This window comes from Temnothorax curvispinosus, unplaced genomic scaffold, assembly GCF_003070985.1.
Source record: "Temnothorax curvispinosus isolate PA1 unplaced genomic scaffold, ASM307098v1 QBEX01010444.1, whole genome shotgun sequence".
Lineage (NCBI taxonomy): Eukaryota > Metazoa > Arthropoda > Insecta > Hymenoptera > Formicidae > Temnothorax > Temnothorax curvispinosus.
The window spans coordinates 405795-432079 of record NW_020220224.1 but is presented as its reverse complement, the minus strand read 5'-3'; the positions used below and the strand labels follow the sequence as shown (position 1 = coordinate 432079).

Genomic DNA, 26285 nt, shown 5'->3' with positions numbered 1-26285 from the left:
GAGAGAGAGAGACAGACAGAGAAAAAGGCTTTATGTTAATCAGGTATTTAAGAATAAGTTTCTAAAATAAAAACGAGTATCGATAACCTAAAGAGTTATATACATAATTGAATATAAATTTATTTAAAAAAGCAACTAAAAGCTGTAGCACAGAGCATTCGCGTTCGTAAATGTCTTATGGAAAAGATGAAACATGTCCTACATTTGCAAAGAAAGATTGATATGACGCATCGTGCGAGAAGAACGAAACAAGCGTTTTACGATAGAATAAGGCTCTCACGACACAGAAAGGCGTAACGTTCCTTTTTAACGGATTCTTTGTAATCGTGGTCGTCAAATCTCCGAACGGGAGAGCAGCTCTTTTTACCACGATGCCAGAGATGATGTCTCATACATTTACAATCGGTGTCAGATCCACGTTCTTACCGGTCATAGGAACTGGACGATAGCAGCTTGATTCAGAGCTTCGGAATGTCCGCGGACAGTCCGTATACTAGTAGAAAACCTTCGAGCCAACGGAGCTCCCTTATAAAGTCACTTTCCGACGGACATGGGTTTTTAGTCACGTCTGTTGAACGGTGCTTACGTCCGCGAAATGAGATTAATCCTTTGTGTACATAACGCTCACGCGAAATATCCAGATGTGTCTTTTTAATTTTTACATTCTTTTGGGTTAATTCGTCATGATGGAGTATGATTTATAATACTAATTTGTACAAAAATCGTTTGCTCAAATTCGACGTTAATAAAATTCTAGTTCATTTATAATTTATTAATTTAAATAAAAACAATGGTAAAAATGCAAATTATGAGCTTCAGAAAAAACCAGACTTTTTCACTCTCATTCAGCCTTTGTAATAGCATAGTGCATAGTTCAATGTAAGCTAGGTGCATACATAAGAACCTCGAACATTCAAGGACCTCGTAGCGGATCGACCAAAACGGGAACAAAAGAGAGCGTTAATATAAATAAAAAGGAAAGATAACAATTCGCCGGACGATGTTCAGCGTTCGGGATTCGGCTACTGTGCTCCATCACCCACGCTCGCCGATCTTATCGCGCGCCGAAACAAGGCAGCACGAGGCAACGCTTCCTCAGGACTTCCTCGTGTCTCTCGTGATTTCTCGCTCGCTCGCTCGCTCGCTGTGCCGCAATTTAACTAGCTGCACACCGACAGATCCCTATCTCGTATGAGGTTGCAAGCGGTGGACAACGTTCCCTCTCCTCTGTCCCTCACGGCTCGTCCGAGAAGGGCGGGTCGTTAATGGCAAGTTTACACGAGGTCAGTAGCAAGTCGAGTCAAGTGGCAAGTTGATCGTTACATCCTTCTTCGCGTTTCCAAAAGCTACGCGTGCCTTATTTTTTTCTCAAATGAAGTTATGATTGAATAATAATACGTATAAATTATTATCTACAAGTTTTTAAGTTTTTTTTCCAGATAACAAAACTTGATCAAGAAAAACGTTCTGAAAATTTTTACTTCTTTTTTGTTCATAAGTTTAATGCAATTAGAATCTACTAAAAAATGATACAATAATGCAATTAGAGATGATCGGTTGTAACAGTAATGGAAAGAGTAATGAAAAGAGTATTGTTAATAGGAACATTGAGATAATGATCCGATTGAGCGGCGAATACTTCATTACTGCTCTTTACAAGAGTGAAATTGAGGCTAAGTGGAATATTAGCGTGTTGGAGAAAAACAAGTGTGCCCGAAAGTAGAAGACGTTTCTATTCACTTCCTTCAGTAACCAATAATTTGCCTAATAATGCCTTTCTATGGTGAACACAAGTGTCCACACAGGGGATCCTCCGTGCAAATCATATATGTCTCAAATAGTCGGTAAACTAAATATCGTCGTTCACTAATTTTACGTTTAAATTTGATAAATATCCTGCAAATAATATGTCCATTTGATTTGCCTCGCTTACGGCATCATGTAAAACCTACCAGACCGAGGATCGTCTCAACGACGTTGCTAACGCATTTCGTCCTGCATCCTACATCCTGTTTCTTTTTTATTTCATCGCAAAATTAATGGCGCCTCACGTGTACCTTTCCACGAGTAGAAAAAGAGGACATAACAAGGAAGAGGCGACTCGACTGAAGTGGTGATGGAGGTTCGTAACGTAACATTGCCCAGGGTAGGGCAATGTCGTCGTTAAGGGCCGCTCGAATTACGAACATTCGGTAACATCCGCTTTTAGTGGCGGCCTTAATGCCACTTTCGGCCGCGTGTGTGCGAATGTGCGCCGTGCGGGGAGAGGTACAAAGCGCTTCTTGGTGGGTCGTCGGTCGTCGTTCAAATACCGAGGTCGTTAAAGAGCCACGCAATTTCGTCGAATTACGAATTGCATCGCTCTCTGCCGCGGCCGACGACGACACTTAATAACCCCTGAGAGACCGCTATGCAAGTTTGTGCACGGTCACGAGTGCACCGTGGCACCAATGTCCAGCTGGACATTGCGCTGAATGGCAAAAAAAAAACAGAACGACAATTTTTAAGCAGGCAAAATGTGTAGCATGCATTCGAATTTTTAAAGCTGACTTTTTATAAATAAATTATGAATTAAATAGATTATAGAGAAAAGTGTCGAGTTATATGAAACAAATATGAGAGAAACAATCTCTAGTTGTTATATTCATTTGGATAAATTATATTCTATTCATTATATCCTTTGTGAAAGATCACAATATACGCAATGCTGTAGCGCGCTTAGATTTCAAGTCACGAAAATGTGTCTTCTTTGCCTCTTTTTACGTGATTAACAGAAGAAAATTAGGTTTTCAGCGACGTCTCATTTAACACGCGACTGAGATTGGTTTTTGAGTAAATTACTCGAACAAATTACTACCGGGCAAATTATTAGACAGATTATTTCGCTTTTATGAATATTTGGATAAAATTCCTGAGATCCAATGGGTTAATGACGGCGGTTCGCGTTTCACTTCCACGACTTTAATAGCTCGTCGTCGTCAGTCTGGTATCCGGTTTCTATAGCCTAATCACGATATGTATTTGTGTGTACGTACGTGTGTGTCGGACAACGTAACGCGATTTCGCGTTCGTCGAAAAGGCGCGGATCCAACCGCGGGGCGCGCGCAATTTGCACGAATTACAGACACGTTTGGCGATTCGCGGTACGTCCGTACGTCGTCGTATTACGCTCGGTGAAAGCCGGTGATTTTACGGTGCGATGGGTATTCAACGTTCGAGGCTTTGATCGCGAGCAAGGTTAGGAGGTAAAGGGTGGCAGCCGAAGAGTTAGTAGCGTATCCGTGCCGCGTCGTGAAAGTCGACGACGATAAAACGCGCGACGATAGACCGGCGAGATGCGAGACGGAGAGAGGACCGCACGATTTTGTGTCGCGTAAATGCCGTAAATCGATTCGCGAGTAGCTCGTACAATTAACGCTTTCGTCTCCACGTTTCTCGAGTAGAAAGCCAAACGAGGCCAGGTGGCGGATTTTCGTACTTTGCATACCTATCCATTTATCTAGTTAAATAAAGAATAACGCACCAAAGACACGTTCAGTCGTGAAGTAATAAAATAAATAAGAGTGAAAGGTTAAATAAAGCCCGTGTTAACTGCGAAATTATTCGACAATGTAGCTAAAGATTTTAAATAAAAAAGTAAGTATTTTCTGTTATAAACATTATACTATCCACATTTCTTTAAAAAATTTAAATTTTAAAATTTTTAACGTTTAAAATAAATTATATATATTCAAATTCTCGTTTGTGCATATGTGTTATTTAATATTATTTTTATGTAACAAGTTCACACGCATTTTAATTCCCTATATCCTTGTTTTCTCTTCGTATTATGTAAATGTATAAAGTTATCGAATCAGTCGCAACAGTGCAAATAACGTAAATTGGCGACCACAGTCGAACACATGTAAGTATTTCTACGTAGCAAATGCGTGATCGATGTGCTTCGTCGATCCGCCGACAACCTCGCGCGACGGTAAACAAACAATCCGCAGATACGGTAGATACCAACTCGTGTTCGAAAGCTGCGGCCAACATTTTTTCATTCGTATCCGATCTGTGTTTACGCGACGATGCAAAAACGGAATAAAATACCCGTTGCTTATTCTGACAACAGCGCATACCCATATTTTTCAAATATTATACGAGGAAATATTCGGATTAATTTTTGCTTACATTTTTTAAGATTCCTAGACATTCCATCTATATGTAATATTTTTTATTTAGTCTCAATTCCCCAATAAATTAATTTTATATTCATGAAATATGGTCTTAGAAAATCAAAAAGTTAATACTTATTTTAAGGCGCTGTACGATGTGCAATATTCCTGCAGCGAATTCTCTTCTTTTATCGTTCCCGAATTACGGTACGTTGGCGTTCCGTTTTTGTGCTTTAACAATCCTCTCACGTCGCGTACTTTATTTCGGTGGTTTTCGAAAATTGACCTGTACCACTTTCAAAGTAGAAGGCACGTGAAAGGTAATTTACGCTACTTCCAAAAGCAAACGGTTAAGATGTAACGCCGTGTAAAAGACAACGGAGAGAAAAAATATCGCAATACATAACCGAACTATGTGAATTGCGTGAAACTCATCAATTACGTATGTATAAATATAAAAACCAACGTGTTACGTTACGGAATAATTATATAATCAAGTTGCGATACGCACATTGTGATGTCTCGTTCAATTAAAGAAAGAGAGCTCATCTAAATAAGATTACACTGAGACACTCAATTGTAAGAGAATCCTGGTAATAAACCCTGGGAAAACGAGACCAAAATAATCGCGCCTTTCATTTCTAGAACGTATTATTAGTATAACCGCAACAAAAAATTTCAGATATAAAATTTACTATACATATGTCCGAAAGATTTGTGAATACCTTTCGAAACTTGTTATTTTGATAAAGTTTGTATAAATTTAATTATTTTTATTCGTTGTAAAAATATTGCTATTTCACTAAAAAATGATTCTATCGTTGATTTCACATAACATTATCATTATAAATAAACTCTAGTGTTTCACATCGTAGCGATTTCCTTGTTCGTAACTTGGCGTATTTTAATATTACTAACAAGAAGGTGAGGGTATGTAGCGAATGGACAAAAGCGCGCGCGTTTTTGTCCATTCGCGAGACTATCGTTTTTATCCTCAACCTGTCCTACGTAAACACATACGCGCGCGCGCGTAGAATGTGGTTGTCAGTTACGAGAATACCTGGTACCTACTCTACTGGAACAGCAGATTACCCAATCCATAAATTCGTAAAATATATGACGCGTAAGATAGGTACCCCCAACATTTTGCAGACGTGCGTCACGATCCGATTCCGAGCACTTTCGATAGCTTGCGCAGCCGAAGATCGTTAATATGTTAACGGATCGTTGCGTCAAGTATATTCGCAGTGAAATCGATCCGTTTTGAAGACGTGGAAACTTGCGTTACCAGGTATCGAGCGGGATTACGATTACGACACAGAAGTAACTCGCGGATGGATTACGGTATTTCGCTTAATGCGCAAATGCGCAATTATTAATAAATAACTGTTAGAAAATTTCTTTTAAAATAAAAGTTTCTACTTTATGTTTTACTTAACGCATATCCTAACACGGGACAGATCGAAGCGATGTTTCGACTGGTCTTTCAGGCTTAAAAAAATCAAGAAAGAATCGAAATTTAATTACCAATCGTTTGCTACAACCTTTACCGTTTAATATTTCACAGCAGCACGCAAATTTTTGCGTTGATAAAAACGTTTCGCAACAAATGTGTGAGCAGGGATGTATAATACATAAAATGCAAGTAAACTCCGACAATAGAATTCGCAATTGAGGATTAAGGATGTTTCCAGGACAAGTCGTGTGTATTATCTGACAAATTGCAATTGAATTATAAATTACTAAGATTGTCATTGATTAAAACGGGAAAAATGATTCTTTACTCCAAAATTTCGCATTGTCGATTCTGGAGTAACCCGAGTAACTCGCATTTGAATCGAGCCAGCCGCAGTCCTCCTGACGTCGAGCAAATCCAGACATTCGCGTGGAAAGAAAACACTAGGCCGTGTAGGCTCTTACCTCTTTCATGCCGTCGAGCCTGCCGAGGCTCTTGGTGCCTCGCAGGGGCGGAAAGGCGGCGTCGTGCCAGCCACCGTTGCCGGCGTTGCAGTTCTGCAGGTGGTCCGCGTGCGACGAGTGGAGGCCGCGCGCCCTGCTCTTGCTCTTGCGCTTGTCCAGCAGATGCTTGGCCCGGGATTTCCTCACGGGGGCAGCCGGGTCGTCCTCCGGGTCGCTCTGCACCTCCCAGCGCGACGGCGACTTGAAGCGCCGTCGCGGACTCGTCGGCGAGGTCACCGGCGAGGTGAGCCTCTGCACGAGGGTGCCGAACATGGTCATCATCAATCGATCGCGATAAGCCGTCAGCGAGCGGGTGCTTACTGCTTTTACGGCAGGGCCCAGAGCCAGTTCTCCCTTGGCCTTTGCTCGCGCTAAGCCTTTAATCGTCGCGCATCGTCGCCGTCGTCGCCGTCGTCGCCGGCGCCGGCATCGCCGACACTTGTCACAACTTGCTTCACTTGCTTCCTTGCTTGGCGCAAATGGACGTCACTGTCACTGTATTCAGTATTACTGACGCACGGCGGCGACAGACAGATCCACAGGTGGTTCCGAGAGCACTGTCGACAACGTGACCTCGCGCGTCGATAAGTACTTGACGCGAGAGGCGAGAGGGGCGAGAGAGGCGAGTGGATAGACTACCACCGGACGTGTCACACGTCACACTCCGATCGCGGGCCACGCGGAGCAAAATTTCTAGTCCCGTGGATTCCGATTACACCCTATAACGAATCATCGCGGCCTCCTGCCGTCTCGCGATAATCTCGGTCCGTGGGTCCGTGATTCGGCTCTCACGTACGCGCGCGCGCGCCGGAAATGCAAAACGCGCGAAAGGACGTGCCGAAGATACCGCCGCGCCGAACGCCGAGCTCCGACCACCGAGGCGAAAAAAACAAGACTCGTCAAGTCGGCTCCGACGCAGGTAGGCAGGTATTTGCCTTCGGGCGCCGTGCGGCGCGGAGCTCTCTCGCAAAACACACTCCGCGGTAGTGTCGTCGTGTGGCCTGTGGCCTACCCGGCCTACCGAAACGCGCGGCTCCGTTTCGGCGTCGGAGCTTTCGGAGCGACGACGGCGGCGGCAACGACCGTACGACGGGGTCGTTAGACGACGCGGGATCACGCGACACGCGAGAACGAGGCACAAACGTCGTCGGATACGGAACGCGATACGTGCGTTCGCGCAGGCAGGTAAAACACATGCGCCGAAACACCGAGCGTCCGCGTCGCAACTACGTGCGAAATCAAACTGGTCGCGCCGACTGCGCCGAGAACCGTTCAACTGCCTGAACTGCCGCCAGTGCCGCTCAGTGCCGCTGCCGGACTGGTTGGCCTCGCTTCGCGCGCGGCGGAGCCGACCGAGCGCGCGCGAAGCGAGCCGAGCGCGCGCGGACCCGCCCGGAGCCGCACGATCGGAGTTTGATGACTGACGGGACGTGCGACGAGGCGGGGGAGGGCGAGAGCGCGAATCAGCACGGTTACCATGGCGATCGGGACTCGGGACTCGGGACTGATTCTCCCTGGGGCCTGGGGCTTTAACGCAAACCGCGAGGGACCCCTCGCACGATGCACGCACGCACGCATGAACACGTGTGATGCGCCAGAACGCGCGTCGCGCGGTTTTCCTCAAGACGAAAACGCCAAGTACCGAAAATGGAGAGATTTATGTCAAGCTTCCTTATGTTTACTTCTACCAATGTAGATTAATTTCAATCTCGATTTAACTTACTTTTTCTAACAATAAGTTCCGGTCTGCAATAGGTGTTTTAAGCTCTAAGCCCTAAGAAAGCCCTAAGAAGCCCTGACTACAGTCGATTGTTCTCCTCAAATTCGACTGTGATTGATGAGTTTCTTAAGGCTTAGCGGGGGGGAGCTTCTTAAAACTGCAAAAGGATAAAAAGTAAGTTGAACCGAGCTTAAAGTTAATCTTTACTGATACAAAGATATTAGACGCATGATTTTACCCTCGTTTCAAAACGCATGTTACGTAATATTTTTTGTATTATATTAAACTATTAAAATATATCTGATATCGAAAAGAGAAATAAACTTAATCCCGTTTAAACTGTTAATTCCTGTGTTTATAGAATTGGAGCAAATTATTGGAGAAATAACAGGAAATTACATAAATTCCTAATTTTTATATTGTAAAATTGTATATGTAACTTGTTATAGCATATGACGGCTTTTCAAAAAAGCGGTCGCAACGTGAAATGCGTAAATATGATCGGTGAAACATGTCTTGTGATAACGGTCACGATCAACGTTGATGTCGAGTTCAGATTCCGGAGTGAATTCCGGTTTCTAAGCGTCGGCTAATTAATAGTACGGTTACTGGTTTAGTTGCTTCGCGGTTAATAATCTCGTACGTGTCGAAGAAGGTAAATGAGGGTTAGTCGTGCGAAACTTGCTAATAATACGATTTTCTGACTTATCAAGTCACTTATGCTAATTCAAATAATAGATGTAAAAGCAGAAACCGTTTTAAAGCGCGAAAGAAACTAAGCAGGTGTAGACTTATTGTTATAGTATACAGTGGCACGAACCTCGACTGGATTTTCATGTCTTAACACCCTTAAAATTGCAGTAACTTGCAGTAGCTCTTACAGAAAATTATGCCGTACTTTCGACAGAAAAATGTTCACTTTTTTAAATTTTAACGTTACAAACGCAAACAGATTGTGTGTGTATCAAAAAATATAAAAATCATCTTAAACATTTTTTAATTTGCAAAATTCTTAGTAATACTTGTAATATTTCGAAAATGATAAGAACGCGTGATTATCGGCAATAGAACTCGTGGTGCTCATAAATTCTAAAGATTCTCGCTAAACCGGACAAACATTTTGTCGACGTACGTGTGTAACGATTTACCCCGCTGCCGTCTTCGCCAAGGTTTCTCGAGGTAATTAACGATCATCGATCCACGCGCCACGTCGCCCTTTCATCTTCAAGGACATCGGAGGTGGAGGTGGAACAGGGCGTGAATCTACATGCGGTGGTTTCTTATTACTCGAACGATATCATTAGAGTGGGAACTCGTCAAAACTTCAATTATTCCCGTGGCTATATACGGTGAAACGAGGGACTTGATTAATCGTATACGCGAGAGCCCCGGTGTGTGTGTCGTAATTATTAAGCGAACACGTAATTAGCGCGTATCACCTGATACCCGTAGCGCCTTTCTTTTCGCGCGCTTCTTTTCGCGGAGACAGCGCTTATGAGAAACTGAATTACGCGTTGCGAAGAATAATTGTGACTGGAGGTCTAGCCGTGATTTTTCACCTGATGCTGCTGCTGCTTGTTCAAACATATTTTTCGTCCGCCGCGCCATCCCTCATCCTTCATCCTTCATCCTCAGCCTACTTCCTCCCGATGCGATTAAGATAGCCGACAGACGTTAGCCGGAAAACTGTGTGTAATTACGGAACTCGCGCCGCGTGTGTATACAAGACAGCCATAACGAGCTACGTGCAGTCTTATTGACGTACACGGGAGATAATGCAACTATGCGATGTTCATTTTACGCTGGCGCACGTGTAACGTAAAACTGCTTTGTCGCCTAGTGAGTCATACAGCGAGACGATTCTAGGTGTATAAAAGACGTGCGCGCGCACATGCATAAGTGTGTGTGTGCGTGTATGTAGTCTGCTATTGAATACAGCGAATGAATCGCACGCAACGTAATTACGTGAGATGATCGGTAATATTCCAATGTATGTGCGACTTGTGTTAGTGAGGCATCAAAGAATGTAACCTCGAGAATTGTTCGTAATAGCATGTATACTATAGCAATCGTAAGCCGAGAAGCCGTACAAGTATCGTTACTTGATTCTTAGAAAATGACCTTAAGATCTGCGCGTTAAGAACCTGCATGTCGCCTGTAATATACTGATATGTATCCAACAAAATTTGAATTATTTTCAACACTAAAGACGATTATGTGCATTAAAAAATGTTTTATAATCGATTTTGATGCATTATAAACATCATTGTGAATGTAACGACGAAACCAACATATTATAAACTTCTAATAATTTTTAATTTACATTTTAGGAAGCAAAAATATTATATAGTAAATTAGAAGGTTTATGTAAAGTTTGGCTTCGCCAAAAAGTCTACGGAACACAATGAAAGATATGAAATTCTCGACATTGCACACTCCTCTCGAGAAATTTAAATTTCAAACTTGCGACAGGTGCAAGGGAAGTATAAATATCCCGACTCTCTATCGCAGCATCGCGTCACTCTCGCGCTCCAGCTATATTTTTTCCCACGTTTTTGCCGCTTTGGGCAGCACTCGGTGATTCGCGTCCGCGATTACAACGAATTCTCCGCGGCTGCCGCGCCGCAGCGTTTATCTCGCATAACGAGGTAACGGGGAATAAATAACTGCAAAAGATCCCTCCGTTTCCTCCGATCGTTCATCGCGTTATTATGATTATTGTCAATTAACGCAACGATTTTTTTTTTTTTCGAACATTTTGCCAGTCTCTTATTGGAGGTCACACGGGTGACCATCTTCGGAATTTTGAGCAAGCGCAAATGTTCCCGCAATAAACAGCAGTTATCGCGAAATCACGACCAGGCTTGCGCGATGCGACTTTTTAATTTCCTTGGCGGTTGACGCAATTTACACCTGTTCTCGGATATGTATCGCGAATGCTGCGAGAAGAAGCGACCTGCGAGATATTTCCTGGGAAAGAATAAATCTTCGAGCGGCCGCTCATAAAGTTTCGCTATTCATCTGAGAAAATAATTCTGCGGTACTTTTTTGCCATGACGTTTAACACAAAGTATTACTCAAAGATTATTTTTTGTTCTTGTTTGCTCTTGGAAGAGATTTTGATCTCAGTTTGTGAAACATATATCTAAAAGTTTTTTATTAAATATGATCCAAATTTCATTCATCTTTTTATTCTTTTTTAAATGTTTAATAAAAGACAGTCACTATTCGTCTTACAACAAAACGCAAGTACTACGTACTCTTTACAAAAAAAGATAACCGTAGTTTTCTCTAATATTCGCCTTCGTTTTCCGCGAAAGCTTTATACTCCAGAGACAAAGTGCGCGACACCGACCGTCTATTTGCTTCCTGCACGAGTCACGGTCGCTGTTATTTCGTCTCTTTTGTCTATCTAGACGAACAATGAGTCACCGTTGTGCGGAAACGTCAAGCTCGCGCACGAATAAGAGGCCTAATCGAAAAATAACTGAATTCTATAATTGATCCGACAAATTCGATAGATTCAACAAATAAAACCACACACCTTATCGGTAAGCACAAAGGTGTAATGTAAAAAGAACTGAAATTTACCAGCGTTAAGTATTCATTAATTAATCATTCACTATTTTTGCTAACATTTTATAATAATTAATTAATTAATGTTTCTTTTTTAATATTACATTTGCGTGTATATTTACGCAAAAAGATAAAAAAATTTTTCTAACACTTCACAAATGCATTGATCCAACTGCGCCGTTGTTCGCAGACGCTCTTATCCAAGGATGCTAAATATTCAGTTTTCGATCGGACGCGGAGACGGACGTAGAGTCTATTTACTGAGGCGAAGCTGCTAATGTAATGTCCGGAATCTTGTATCCGGCCTTGGCAAAGATTAGATCTGTGCGGTAGCGCAGTTGAAATGCTCGTGCACGCGTGGGCAATGTGAAAACGGAGACGACGCGACACGTCCTCAAAGATGAGACGTCGAAACATACCATGAAGAACCCATCACGTGTGTTCCGAGTGGAAATGTCCGCATCGATGGCTAATTAACTCCGAACGTTCGCGTCACGAAACACGCATTTCGCTAAATTAAAATGGTAGTAAAGTAATGTATATACTGATTAAGAATCTATACGTTCATAGACATAAGTTTCACAGACTTTTCCCTTAAGAGACTTCCATCAAAACGAGATAGAGAATTGAAAGCTGAGATCTTTGTAAAGGAGACACCTATCCCAAGAGATAAAAGAGAAACCAAGAGTCGTCTGTGGTAGACAAGTAGACAGATTTCAATATATTATGCAAGATGACTCAGAATTTTTTACCGAAGAATATATCAAATAGGATAAATATTTTTTTTACCTCTAGAGTGTCATGCGTAAAACAAATTTTAAAGCACTCTTGTATTTACTCTGTGTACACGCGTTCTCTATACGATGCATAATAAAAGCAAATATAAAATTGCCGACATTTTCCCAGAACGTCAATATTTTGGTTAAATCGGATTCTCAAGTCGCAGCCTTCGTGCATTGCTGATTTCTAATCTTTCTCGTTGTATCTCGGCTCTAAGAAGAGGAAAGGCGGGAAATCGTCCATGACGGGGATCGCAAGTCCATCTCGGAAGCGATTCGTGCGCACGTTCCGTTCTCGATATGTTCTGCTCTTCACTCTGCGTCGCGCTCAGATCTAAGCGGGCGCGTTTCAGCACGATGGGAAAGTGGCCGGCGCAGCGCGGCGGCTGGAACTCTGACGAAGCCGAAGTGTGCCGCACACCTCGACGTGGTCACCGATTTTCTCGCGCGAGCACGCGCGCACATGAAACGTGCTCGCGTATAAAATGTACGGCAGCACGGGCGCAACGCTCATGTACCTATAACGTATAAAACACACACACGCGCGTAAACGTGGCGGCGTATAGATACGTGCATGAAATCATATACACACGCGCACGTGTAGCCGGGCGAAACGTTGCGTGCCGATTATACTGTCGGCCGGTGTGAGAAATATTATCCTTTGATCTCCGAGGTTCGAACGCGCGCACAGTTTCACTCCGGCAGGAAATTAACGACCGCGGGCTCGCCGCAGTTTCAAATACGAACCGCCGCGCGCGAGATTATCAGTCATATAAAAGGCCGATCCGCCGAGACGGAAGTAAAGCGCAGGAAGTGCCCGAGGATTTACTCGCGATTTCCTCCAGAAGCCGCGGCATTACGACCAGAGACGCGCGATACAGATTATCGCCAAGGTCCGCATAAATAAGTGCAATTATGCCGATTGATAAGCTATCGCGTATGCAGGAATACAAATCTTGCAAGATTCTTAAGCCGGCGCAAAACTCGCTCGTCGCCATAAACCTTACCGCAAATAGCAAACACGCGAAACGAGATAGGCTCGCGTTTTCCGCTAGTAATAATTTGACATACCTTAGATAAAGGCGCATATCATAATTACCTAATAAAGAATCCCAATGAAAATATTACGAGCCGTACAGTCACGGAAACGGTAAAGAAAGAAAGAAAGAACGATTAGTTATATATAATTATAATTATAATTATAAGTATAATTATAATTTCTAACTAATGAATAGGTACGAATAAGTGTGTTGATGCCACGGAAAACTAAGAAATAGTTGAGTATAAATACGTATACCTAAGTGAAAATAACACATGATTGTACTATGACAAAAATTATATCAACACATACACGCACACAGTTATTTCGATATTATTATGTAATATCGAAACTAAAAGCTCAATAAATTATGCGCAAACGTAATAGAAATCATATCGATATACTAGCATGCTTACAATCAATGATGCAAATAAAATAACTCGACGGTATACAAAGAGTTGAAATGGCTACATAAAGTCCACGGACCCGCGCTGCAGCTCGAAGCTGTAGAACGGCAGCTTAGCGCGAGGAAGAGAAAGAGGTACAATTTATAGCATCTGTGCGCGTATAGCGTAACGTGCTCGGCGGTCGTTCTTGAATCGTCGTGTCTAACAAGGTATGTGATCGAGAGTTAAGACCGCGAACGAGATCGTTTCTTCGTGAAAGTCGCGGTGGGGCCCGGGCCCGGGCGGGACCCGGCCAGGAAGCGCTCCAGCAGCACGAGCGATCGAATAATGATGACGGCCGTCGTCGTGACGATGACGATTGACGATGACAACGATGGTGTAACGATCGGCTATTCGAGAAACAGCGAATCTAATAGCTCGCGCGATTCTCGCCGTGTCTCGCCATCGCTTGCGTAAACCGGGTTAATGGAGAGGTCAATGACGGAGAGGAGGTATTAATAAATGACTCTGACAAAAAATGGGCGCGGAATGCGCGCCTTGCACTGCGAGCGCACGAGGCTTCGTTTTGCAATCCGCGGAACGCGCGCGGCCACCGACTCAATTCAACCTGCCAAAGTACATTCATTATCCGCATCAATCTCTCGTCTTCTCGTTGCGCTTTCGTCTGATTGATAATGAGCAATCTCGCGTCTCGTCGCATCTTTTCTAACTGCAGAAATAATTGACGCAAACCTCGTCTTGTTCGATTTTTCTCTCGAGTCTATTACACCTTTTTGTTAGTTAATTTATAACAATCAGTATAAAAATCTTTACTTCAATCTTGGTTTCTGCGCCACGATCAAAAAATTAATAATGATAGTACAGATGCAACTTTCTTAAGATAAGTTTGTCCTGGAGTCTTGACCTCACGCAACATTTCCGCGTGCTACACGTGTTCTTCGAATACCAGGAATGATTGTACCATCCGAAGCGTTCCTTTTCTTGTCGACAAATCTTACGGAACCTCGCAGAATGTCGATGCTGTTTTCAATATTCTATCGCGTGATCTGTTGACCTACAATTATTCTATCGACTTGCATTATGCATCACCGGTACAACCGTAAAACCGGTTTACGCATATCGAATTCGCATGATTATTTATATATTACGATGTAAAGATGATAGAAGCTTCATTTATCTTTCACAATCCATTTCGTTATTTCTCGATCAGGTTTGTACGTAAAACAGGTCTTGTAAAGTAATGTAAAGCTTGACTTCGCGCATTGTACTCTGATATCATGATGCTCTTTCGCGTACGATTGTTTTCTACGGTGCAACACCACTAAAAGGAAATAATTTTTTACCCAAATATGTGCCAAGAAAATTATTCAAATAGCAATTATGATCAATATTACATTTTATTTTTACTTGGAAAAATTTTCTTGTATAATATACTCAATAATTGTAGTTATCCAATTTTTCTTCTTAAAATTTAATCTTAAAATATATCTTTACAGTTATAAGTATAATCTGTCAATGTAGCTAATTGTCTGTATACAGACAGGAATAAATGTTTCAATTATTGCACTCGTTGTTCGCGAGCACGCGTCCCTCCCACATGTAGATGGCGACTCTGATTAGATCCTAATCTTTCTGCCGCAGGATGTGTCGTTATTTCACTCGACAAATTTTTATCGGGGGAAAAATCCGGCGATCGCACCGCGATCTTCATCCTTACCGTCCTCGAAGTCAATAGGGTTATTCGGTAAATTATTGCGTTGTCGTATCTCATCGCGAGAATCTAACAAAGCAGACGCGCCCGGTGAGCGCGCGGAAACGCAACGTCTCTATCTCCGCGTACCGAGTACCGACGTTAATTTCCTTGCGATATTTTTCCGCGCGCGGCTGTGTTAATTGCGAGGCCGCGTACTTCGATCGATAGAAACTTGCGCCTCGTGCGCATCGAGAATATGAAGACGATAAGATCTTAATTTCCCTCGCGCAACAGACGAGCCGCGAGACCGCGCTTTGGCCAATTTTCCGCGCGTAGCTGAGGTGTCCAGCCTCTCTCTCTTTCTCAATCTCATGATGAGCCTTGACCTCGCACATTGCGTTTCCGCATGTGCTCGCGGCGATATATTTCCCCTTTTCTACAGTGGTACCGTCAAATGTACGCATCGCCATCATCAACACTGTCAGAATATATTTAGACTTATACTCTAGGCAATTCTGTAACGCACATTACTGTTAATACTCATTTCTTACGTTCTCTGGCTATCATTAAAATGTGCATTTCAAAGTTTCTACTAAGACTTATTACCTGTGATATAAATTACACGTATGGACATACATTTCTTCTAATTCATTGTTTTAGTGTTTTTACTTGTAAACTGTAAATCTCAAAAAAATAATGTTAAAGAGAAATTAAATATTTTTATGTGTCTATGAATTCTTTTTTCATATCATGTTCAAATATTGCAGAATGTACATATTTTTATTAGTATTTCTTCATATTCTTCGTTAATAAAAAGAATAAATATGGTCAAAGGACTCCATAATGCGAGAGAGAACGCATTTAATCCAGACAAATTCCCGATAAAGTAGCCAGGAGATGAGCGAAAGAAAGAACTTGGAGTTTTTGCTCGGTGAAGAAGAATCCGTAAAACATGCCCCGAACAAAACTCCCGGTGTGCTCGATTCTTCGTTTTTTCTGCGCGAATCTCGAGGGGTCGCGGCTCTTAACGGTCCACGGCATATTGCATCGGTCGGTTCGGCGTGCACACATATACTGGCGGGGATTCAAATGGGCATTAAAGCCCATGGTCGCGCGCGTGCAAACAGGCAGGCCACCGGACGGACGGGACTGCAATGTGCAGCGCGACAATGGGGCATAACGCGTGGAATAACGAGCGCGAGTTATGTCCCGTCATAATTTGCAATTTAGATTTCATTATCGCTCGGTGGCTGCACAGCCTCCGCGTGTGCACCGGACACGGGCTGTCGCGTTTCCGTATCGACCACGAATCGATAATTTTTTGTATCCGATGGCACCGATTGCGAGCTTCCTTATCACCTTTCTAAATATTCCAAGTAACAACACGGTTAAATCTTTCAACTCCTACATATAAGCTCATTTCATTTTCACGAACGTCAACTTCATACTCATTGTTATATAATGCATATTTTATATGTCAAAATTTCAAATCGCAGATTTTTTTAAAAATAAATAAGCAAGCAAGCTGACACGACTGATAATTATTTAAGGCTGGTAATTAAACGGGTTCAAATGCGCGAGTTTTTCTTTCTCGCATTGCGAGTTGCGAAACAAACTCATATAAATCACTTGAGGATGAAAGGATTAACGTTTGAGACGATGAAGGCGGTACGACCAACATCTTCCGCAAATTTTAGATAACTGCGAGCGCGCGGCGGAATGGCGCCTCAAATGAAACCAACCAGCGGGCGCGCAAAAGTGTGCTAACGACGTGCAAACCTCCCTCGAGCGTGCATTTCCGCATTGCGTGCGAGTCTTTAAAGCACGGAAAAAGGCGCTTCGGAACACGGCGAGACGTACGAAGCGCAGGCTCGTCGAGTAACGATCGCGGTTAACGGTACTGCAGATTGGTGTAGTAAAGGACCTGCGAAATCCTTTACAGGAGTGGTATATGCGCGTGGCGATATTGTTGACGTAACTGAAACGATGTCACATCTAGAATCGGATAAACGGCGCTTCTCTGGTTCATCGCATCTGAAAAACTGTGACAATTCCAAAATCGTCGACATAATAAATAGTAGAGTTTACGTAGATCCTTGAAGCCTTGTCCGCCTATTCTATATTCTAGTAAATTGCTTGAATTGCAAGTTTTAACAACGACAAAAACCGGAATGCTAATTGCAAGATACAAGTAGAGGAACCACGGTTCGTTTAACTCGCGTCGCCTTGCGTCGCCTTGCGTCGCCTCTCTAATCGCCGTGCTGTCTTCTCGCCAAGATCAAACCGTAAACGCGACTCTTTAAATATGAAATTATGCAACAGGAAATATTTACTGATTGTTTCATACGAGAGAATCTTGTCGCCGCTCTGGCATCAGAATCTTGTGTAACGTTCACAATATAATTTTCTAATGGATGATGATGATGATGATGAAAAAGCAGCGTCTGTGTGTATATCTACTCTAAGATAATAGTTCTCTTATTCTGCAATTGTGCATTCACTAATTATCTTTATGATAATTTGTGAATGCACAGTTGCTCAATGTTTCGTACATACATTATTTTAATGTACGTTGTTTTATATTACGTATCCTTCCTTAAACTAATAGTTATACTTGTGTGATTAGTAAATAATTACAGAATTCATATCCTATAAAAACTATATAAATTACTGACGCATACACATAACATTCCTGAATGGTGCGACATAAAAAACATCAGATTTGTAGACGTGTTTGGCCAAAGATGATTTGAATATTTCAAGGGATGCGCCGGACCTTCATGACGACATATCTCCAAATTTGGATGGTAGATCGAAGAATGTCTTTCGGAGCAATGTCCTGCCGAGGATTTCTCCTGCTAGCCGGGGCACCATACGCGAGGTTCTTTCGGTCTGACTCACGTACCGGTCATTCGAGCCTCTCTTCTTCCCGCCGCATTCCCATTTCGTTCCTCGAAGACGAGCAGGACTCGTCGTCTTTTGGACGCAAGAACGTGGACGTGGGCGAAAGGATATCCCCGACAGCCAGATCCTTTGTGATATATGTATACTTTCTTTTCACTCTTACATTAAACCTTTACAATTTCTGACTAGAAATTTTGCTCTACTACTTGCACATATGTCTTGTCCTAATGAAGAATACTCTCATTCTTTCATTACGTACCTAAATAAACTCTTCTATAAGAAGGATGTGTTTCTCTATTTTACTATTTTTTCAATCCTTAGGTACCGCTGAAAAAGGTGCATTTTCTTAACCTCCTATTTTCACTAAAACACTTTGATAGAATGCTGCACTATAATGCTGCGCACGAATACTTCACGCAGAAGAAACTCTCTTATGATCGATTTCACTGATGTCTAGCTATCTTTAATCTCAATTCTAGTTTCAGTATTAGTTTTAGTATTAGAAAGTTAAATCATCTAAGGTTAAACTGAACTGACGTCCGACGGCCATTAATGGCGATCTATCTACGTACAAATTATTTTTACTCGACAAGGAAACCGAAAAGCGTACAAAGTTTACTGACAACGAGAAGGACATTAATGACGCGATACTGAAACGTTCTACGTACATAAATTCTTTTTATCCAATGAGGAAATCAAAACAGAAAAGATCTTTGCTATTCACGTTTAATCCTTGTGCTCTCGCATGTCGCGGAAGCGAGTTTTTACCTAAAATAGGTACGCGCGCGACGTCACGAATTGCCGCCTCTTAACGCTTTTATCTCGTGTCCGGGCAATATTTACGGCACGGTCGCCGAGCTTGTGCGTCGTCGTTATCCTTATCGAGCACTCCTTAGGTAGGAATTCAATCTCGGTTACGGCGATCGGCGAGAGCGCGAGTAACGCGTATGTAAATGCGAACGCGCGCACCGGCGCCATAATCCGCGTGCGTCACGCGCCTATGCGCGGGACCCACAATGCGCCGCGACGGGTGCGTGTGCGAAGCGAAACCGCGTAACGCGTCGGCACGCATTTGCTTAAAGGGACGGCTCCGAGGTACTCCACGAGCTGCGGCGCGTTGTAGGGCGCTTACGCACTTTCCTGGAACGTGCAGCTGCGCAGATTTCGCGCGTACTTTATCACGCGTGTCTGCGCGCTAGCGAGTCAGGTGAACGCTCGAGTGCGCGCTCGCAGGATGACACTTTTGTGCGAAGGTCGGTTAGACGGCCTTACTCAGAGGTCGCACATATGTGTGTATATGTGTGAGTGTGTGTGCGCGTGCAAGAGTATAGCGAATTCGGTATGTAACTCGTTCCAAGTTCTTTTCCGTTCTCGCCAATCCGCGCGAAGCTTTGCGAATATTTGTAATAGTTTAATATTATCGAAATAAAGGCATATTCCTCGATCGATTCCAAGTTTCGTCTCCTTTCTCGCGACAGAGTTAAATTTCATATAAATATAAGTACTTCGGAACATATTTCAATAGCATTTTTTAATCGACTTTATAATTCAATTTTTTTTAAATAAAAATACCAGAACATAGAATTTTTATGTTGTAAGTGATCAAGAATAAAGGACGTAGCATTTAAGTAATGTAACTGACCATTTTTCTCGTATCTCCCTTTTCATTCGCTTACGCGATACCTGTTATTACAAGGAAGTGTGATTTGTTACGGACACCATATAACAATGCTGGATATACAAGTAATAATAACCATACAATGAAATCACGCATAAGGAAAGGCAACTCCCCTCGAATCTGCATAGTAATTTCGAATTGCACATTCACTTTCAGCGCTTGCATTTTGTTCGCGCACTACATTACACGTATAATTATCCTCGCTTATATATCGCTACATAGCATCGGTAACTCGTGACGACAGCATATGTGTAACATACCGTGCGCATACCGCATTTTTTATCTCGTCCCTAAGTGAGTTTATGGATGTAACACGTCGCAGTGTTAATAACTTCCTAACGCTAATTACACGTTTCGCCGCTTCTGTTCCCCATCAGTATCTTTGACGATATATTAGTACCTACTTTCACGTCAGGCGTCGTTTATCGTTTTGCCGGGAGAAAGAAAAAGAGAAAGAAAGAGATAAAGAGGGAGGAGGTGGAAATCGTGACAATAACAGCCCACCTGGTTATAGTTGCCTCCAAGAGACGGAAAGGATTTTTCGTCGATCGGGACAATTGCTCGGAATGCTTGGGGTCATTTTCTCTATTACCGTAGTCGGCGGTTCGATCGCACTCTCGGCGCCGCGCCGCTCTCAGCCCACTTTCGACGAGAGGGCTACGACCTTAAAGGAAGTAAAAGCCCATTTAAAGACCGTACGAATTTTTGTGACCCACTGTACACACCGTACAGACCGCCGCGCCGCGGCCGTCGATGCTCGGACGGCCACCTTGGCCGTCGGCTAGCTTTCCATCGGTGAAAGCTCTCGCAGGCTTTGTGAAACGACGACGACACAACGCGTTCTCATATACAGTACGTCCACACACATACACACGCACAGATTGCACGTACAAGACGTATGTACAAGGGTGGTACTCGAAGAACCGACAAACCTTCCTCAATGATCGCGCGCCAAGCACATCAGTGCGACGATGAAAAATTAACGCCGCGCGATTTATCGACCGACAGCATTGTATTAAAGTGCATTTCTCATCGGTCCGCTCGGCCATTACATGAAAAGTATACTGTTATGTGTGCCGATATCTCTCGTCGAACGCCAGGCCGGTTACACTTATTTACTTACGCGCATCAATAAGTCTCTATGGGGTATTCGATAATAGACGTCATCCGACGCGCGTAACGGCGTTCCTCGATCTTTAACTGAAACATTGAGACGTTAATAGCTACCGCATTCTACCCGATTAGAAAACAAGTTTTTGCCGAAATTCACTTCCAGGATATAAATAAGTACGATCTTCGTTCTTGAGATTCGCGACGTAGTCAGGAAGATACTTAATGTTAAAAGTCACGAAAAAATATAATTTACATTTGATTAAACGTTGTCGAAGGAGAAATTTTCGTTCTCAACGAGAGGAATATCAGTTTGCTCATAAATTGTGAGCATTCTTATCGTCAGACTCCCTGTACGTCACGGTGCGGCCTTCGTAGCGTTTTACCGCGGATTCTTCTCCCTTTTCTATATGACTTATATACGCGCGCTATGAAATTTATACGCGATCTGAATTGCAAATACGCGCGCCCATCAGCAGCGGCCACCTCCTCTAAGACATCCTGGAAAAGTCGTAAAGCAAGAAGAACACGCCTTGTTTTACAACGCGTCTTGGCTCCCGCGATCGTCGTCGATAGGAGAAACTGGAAGGGAAATCTCATTAAGCGGTATGTGCCCGCGAACGATAACGGCGCCGTTAATGGCTCATCGACGATAATTAACGGCCTAGATCGGCGGCGATGCTCTTTTTACCGCGAACAATGATCTTTTCGCGCGGACGCGCTGGGCCTTGACGGGATTTCAATGCCATTTATTATGTCTCCACACCCCTTCCGTTAATCGCGGACGACGATGGAGACTATGCGCTGCATCCTGCATCCACGATTGATTGGCAATTCATCAGAGAGACTATCAATTTTCGCGTAATTAAAATTTTAATCGCTTTTTCTTGAATAAATATTAAGAGCGCTTTGTATGTCACGGTTATTTGAGTAGGCGTACGCGAAAGGCGAAAGGTAAGTATTTGCAAGAGTGAATAAAAATATGTGGCACACAGTGACGATAGGATGCATTTCGTAATGTTTCCACGAATCCATCTGTTAACATATTGATGACAGAAATGGATGTTTATAAACGAGAAATGCAAAATTGTGTTTAATTTTTCATTTTTTCCCTAATGTTATGATAGTGTTAATTAATGTATCTCTGAGAATTTTCCATGATTAAGTGAAATTTATTCCCATCGATATTTATTCGTCTTGCACTTCGTATATACATACACCGTACGATTTTGTTTTTAACCTATCGTTCGCACGATATCGTCGCGATAACCAGTGACTGTCACTTACCGAGCGTAAACCGTCCCTGACATCCCTGGCAGATGATCAAGGCAAATAGACGATAAGCAGGCAAGACGACGAGAACCAGATAAAAGGAAGGTGGGAACGTGTACATAGGTGGAAGTGAGTCTCGTCTCGCGCAGGACAAGGGTCTGGTTAGGCGAGTGGTCGCGACGCGTAGCGTGAGATTTCCGATATTCTTAATAACAATCTCGATCCTATCTACGAGCGGGAAACCGAAAGAAATTGTAGTAACGGAGTTGGGCCGGTACCGCTAGGAACAGCCGATGCCAATCTGGCAAATCTGCCGCGCGATGCGGTTAGCGTGGAAATCGTGGTTACGAAGAGAGTCGCGTGTATTGATTATTATTATAGAGTCGACGCGACGGGGCTTTCACGTACCCGTCGAAATAATTCTGTTTGGTCAGACAATTCCACGGAGAGCCAGCGGCGTGCGAGTGAAACTGATTATCATAATGAACAACTTTATGCGTTGGCAAACATATAGGCGCGCCAGAGTGTCGCGTTTTGTTTTCCCGTCTTACTCGTCGTTACGTCGTTCCATCGTTCCGTTCGTTTTCGTTGCAGGCGGAATTACGTCAAGCAGTCGAGGGAAAAAAACAGGATTGAAATAAAACGGCATGATTTACCGCTCGTCCATAAAACTTCCTCCCGACCCGACCCAAGCGACCCATTCAATTCGTTTGAAGAATGCTTCGTTTGTATATGGTTATAATATGGTTATGAGGCATCCTAATAGACCAGTTCGTTAAGGTTCTCGAATTAATGAGCGACCTGTTGAGCGACCGTATCGGTAACTAATTGCTGTGAAAAAAATTAATCGGACCTACGAAAGAATGCAGCTAGTCACTAGTCAGAAACTTTGTCACAAAATTATATATCCTAATGTTATTTCGCATTTAAAATTCTATAAATTTATAAATATTTAAGATAATCATATGTTTCCTCTTTTAATTTGCGTAAAATTATGGCGCTCGCTATAATGGCTATTTTACACGCACTCTTATCTAAAAATGGCATTCCGCGTATCCCATTTCATTGCACGTTGTTTTGATACTACAATCAGCATTTAATGGGGCGCGCATTGGGTGGCCGGGCTATCGGTGTATGAGCGATTAAAAAAGAAGTCGCGTCGAGATTTCGCTAGAGTAACGTTCTTATCCTCCTCCTCTTCCTCTTCTCGCTCGGTTCGTCCTCGGCTCTTTCGTTTCGTCCTTACAGAACGGCGCGCGCACTCGTAATGTACGGAACGATTACCTAGCGACACATTCATAGTGTTGAATTACGCGATTAATCTCACTTATGAAGTTACGAAGGATTTTTGCCGACGCCCTGTTAGGCGCTTCCTCGTGCGGGACTGCGGCCGGAAAAATGACGGCTCCGTTTATTTCTAACGAGCAATCTATCTCCGCGACGACGCCTTCATCATGGTAACTTGGTCGTTACCATATGTTTTCTATTTAATTACACGTTGTGTTTTCTATTTGATGTGCTTTATTTAACGCACCGTGAGAGAAGAAGTTGAGACCGCGCCCGTCCACCTGCGTGCGCGCACATACACGCGTGCGACACGCACTTCAAAGTATGCGCGAGCATACGACTGTATTTATGTACGTGCGGCCACGTGCGTAACGTTTATAGCAGCGCACACCGTAAGAGCGATTATACTCGACCGTCGTAAACGCCACGGAACGATCTCTCTCTCCACGGGTGTTGGCGAGAGCCCGGAAGATCCAGGAAATTGGATTAAGCCTTAAATGCATCCTAACGCACGCGCGACCGCGCGGAAGATAACAGTCGGCCGCGCTTATCGTTCACTCACCAGGCATGTTATATTTCTAAGAGAGTTTGCTTAGAAAGATATGTACAATATGTATGCATACGCGCATGCATACAGTTACAGAGAAGGACGAGGAAAATCTAGCGGCGTTGACCAAAGTTTCAAGCGCTACAAGTTGCCTCCTAACTAAATAAACGACTTCATTCTACGTGCATCGAGATGCAATGACGTAGAATACAAATGACAGTAATCATTTTCCCTGTGGATGATGGACATTTCTCTTTGAGTGAAAACCACTCAAAGGGAAGACGGATGCGCGATTACAGTTATTTATTTATCGCATATAAATGTGTATCTTCATTTACCTTCGCTCTTATCTTAGAAATTACTCGTCTGATTTTTATCATTTATCTAGCGGCACCGATTCACCTTGGCGACTTGTTCATCTCAACCCTTCGCGATCGCTGCAGGGTCAATAACACCGAATCGACGACAGAGATCTCGATCAACCCTGACATCCGCGAAGAATGCGATCGAGGGTCTCCGCGCCGATAAGCATCTCGATCGTCGATCGACCCAAGCTAATCTTTCAAGTACCGAAACGTCTGGAGAAACCTCGTCTCTCCACAGAGGCGGCGTCACAACTTTCGCGCGACCGGTTATTATTTCGCGCCATCGCATCGTGAGCCTGTGTGAGGCTGACGAGCCGGCGATTAGTCCGGAAACCTTTAATACCGACGATGTTGCAAGATTAATTTTATCAAATTCGCCAGGACATACGAGTGTTAATTGAAATTACAGTCAACATTTTTTCGCTTACAGCAGGGTAAAAATATCCATCGATTTTCGTTGAAAGTCCGTTCGTATCGTACAATATGAGACATGAAACTGATTGCGAAGAATATCAACTCTGACCGCCAAACACTAAATAGTAGCTTGTAATTAATTTTACAATGAATAATTGTAACGGTAATGCGATATTACTTCCGCAATTTACTCACTCGGGTCAAATTGTGAGGCGGTTATAATAAATTTTCCGTCACGCGAGTCAAAGCTTATCGCTTAAAGCTCGAACGCTGCGCGCTGCGAGCCTGGATAAAGGATAAATCGACCGCGCGTGTATTCGAGAAAACGAGGAATTCGAAAGAAATCGCAGATACAAAATGCTTCGGGTGAAGCAGTTTACAAAGCGGAGTCCCCTCGTTACGTAAGATATGCAGATACCTATATATCTATGAAGTATACGCGTTTGCCCAGCGACTTCCGCGTATCGGTTAAGGATACAGTTTACACATTTACCTTGAGTATCTACGCAGAATTTCTCACATACACGGCGAATTTCGTAATTATTCTAAAGCCAGAACTACCCTGCGCGATGAATGCCGGAAGAAATACGGGAACCGGAGAGTCTCGCTTGCGGTTGATTATGCTCGCTTATTATATGAAATTGCCGGAGAATTGCATCGGTTCGCTCAAAAGTTTTAATGTCGAGGATTATCAGATGCTCTTTAAACGGCCGTGTGCGCGTGTGTAGTAATCGCTTCCATTCGTGATCGTTATCGGAATTAGGGAGCATTAACTATGACTGAAAAATGCCGGCAGTCGAAACCAAGAAATGTCGGTAACATTCTACAATCTACATTGTAATAGTTGTGAGAAAATTCAATTATTACGAAATGACTTTAATATTATTTATTGTCATTTTGTCTTAAGTCCATGTGCAAGCCATTACATAATATTTGAAATCAAAGATTTAAAAAATTTGATAAAAGCTTAGAAAATTAAATCTATCTAAATCGAAAAATCTTAATAGCAAGAAACAGCGCCAGAATTTCGGAGTGCCAGATTTTCGCTCAAATCAAAGCACATAAAACTTTTCTCCGTGTTCTTGATTGGTTGGTTCTTGATTGATGGATAAAAAAAATGTCGATTAACGATGACAATAAAGATCTCTCGTCAAACTTCATTGATCGAAAGGCACTCGATTTGGTCCCTGGCGAGCGTACACGCCGGTGGCGCAACCGTTCCCGAACGATACTCATCGAAAAGGCCGGTCCAAGCTGTTCAAGCCGGCTGGCACGGCACGACAACGCGAGGCGCGCAAGAATTTGCTGTTGCAACGGATCGATATCTCTCTCGCGGACCGACGCGACGGCCGACGGTCGACCGCGCGAGCCTCGCGGA

At 43.2% G+C, this 26285-nt stretch overlaps 1 protein-coding gene across 2 annotated transcripts in view; it reads right to left on the bottom strand.

Annotated features, from left to right (window-relative positions):
- LOC112460267 (rho GTPase-activating protein 20-like) overlaps positions 1 to 26285 on the bottom strand; it is a 188670-nt gene that overhangs the window by 89339 nt on the left and 73046 nt on the right. The window contains exon 1 of one of the 2 annotated variants that reach the window (XM_025024875.1): positions 6078 to 7404. The exons of the other annotated variant lie outside the window; for it this stretch is intronic. Within the exon in view, the coding sequence (XP_024880643.1) occupies positions 6078 to 6398 (321 nt within the window). The 5' untranslated portion in view covers positions 6399 to 7404. Of the gene's footprint in view, positions 1 to 6077; positions 7405 to 26285 lie in introns of those variants that run through there. 2 annotated transcript variants of the gene reach the window in all.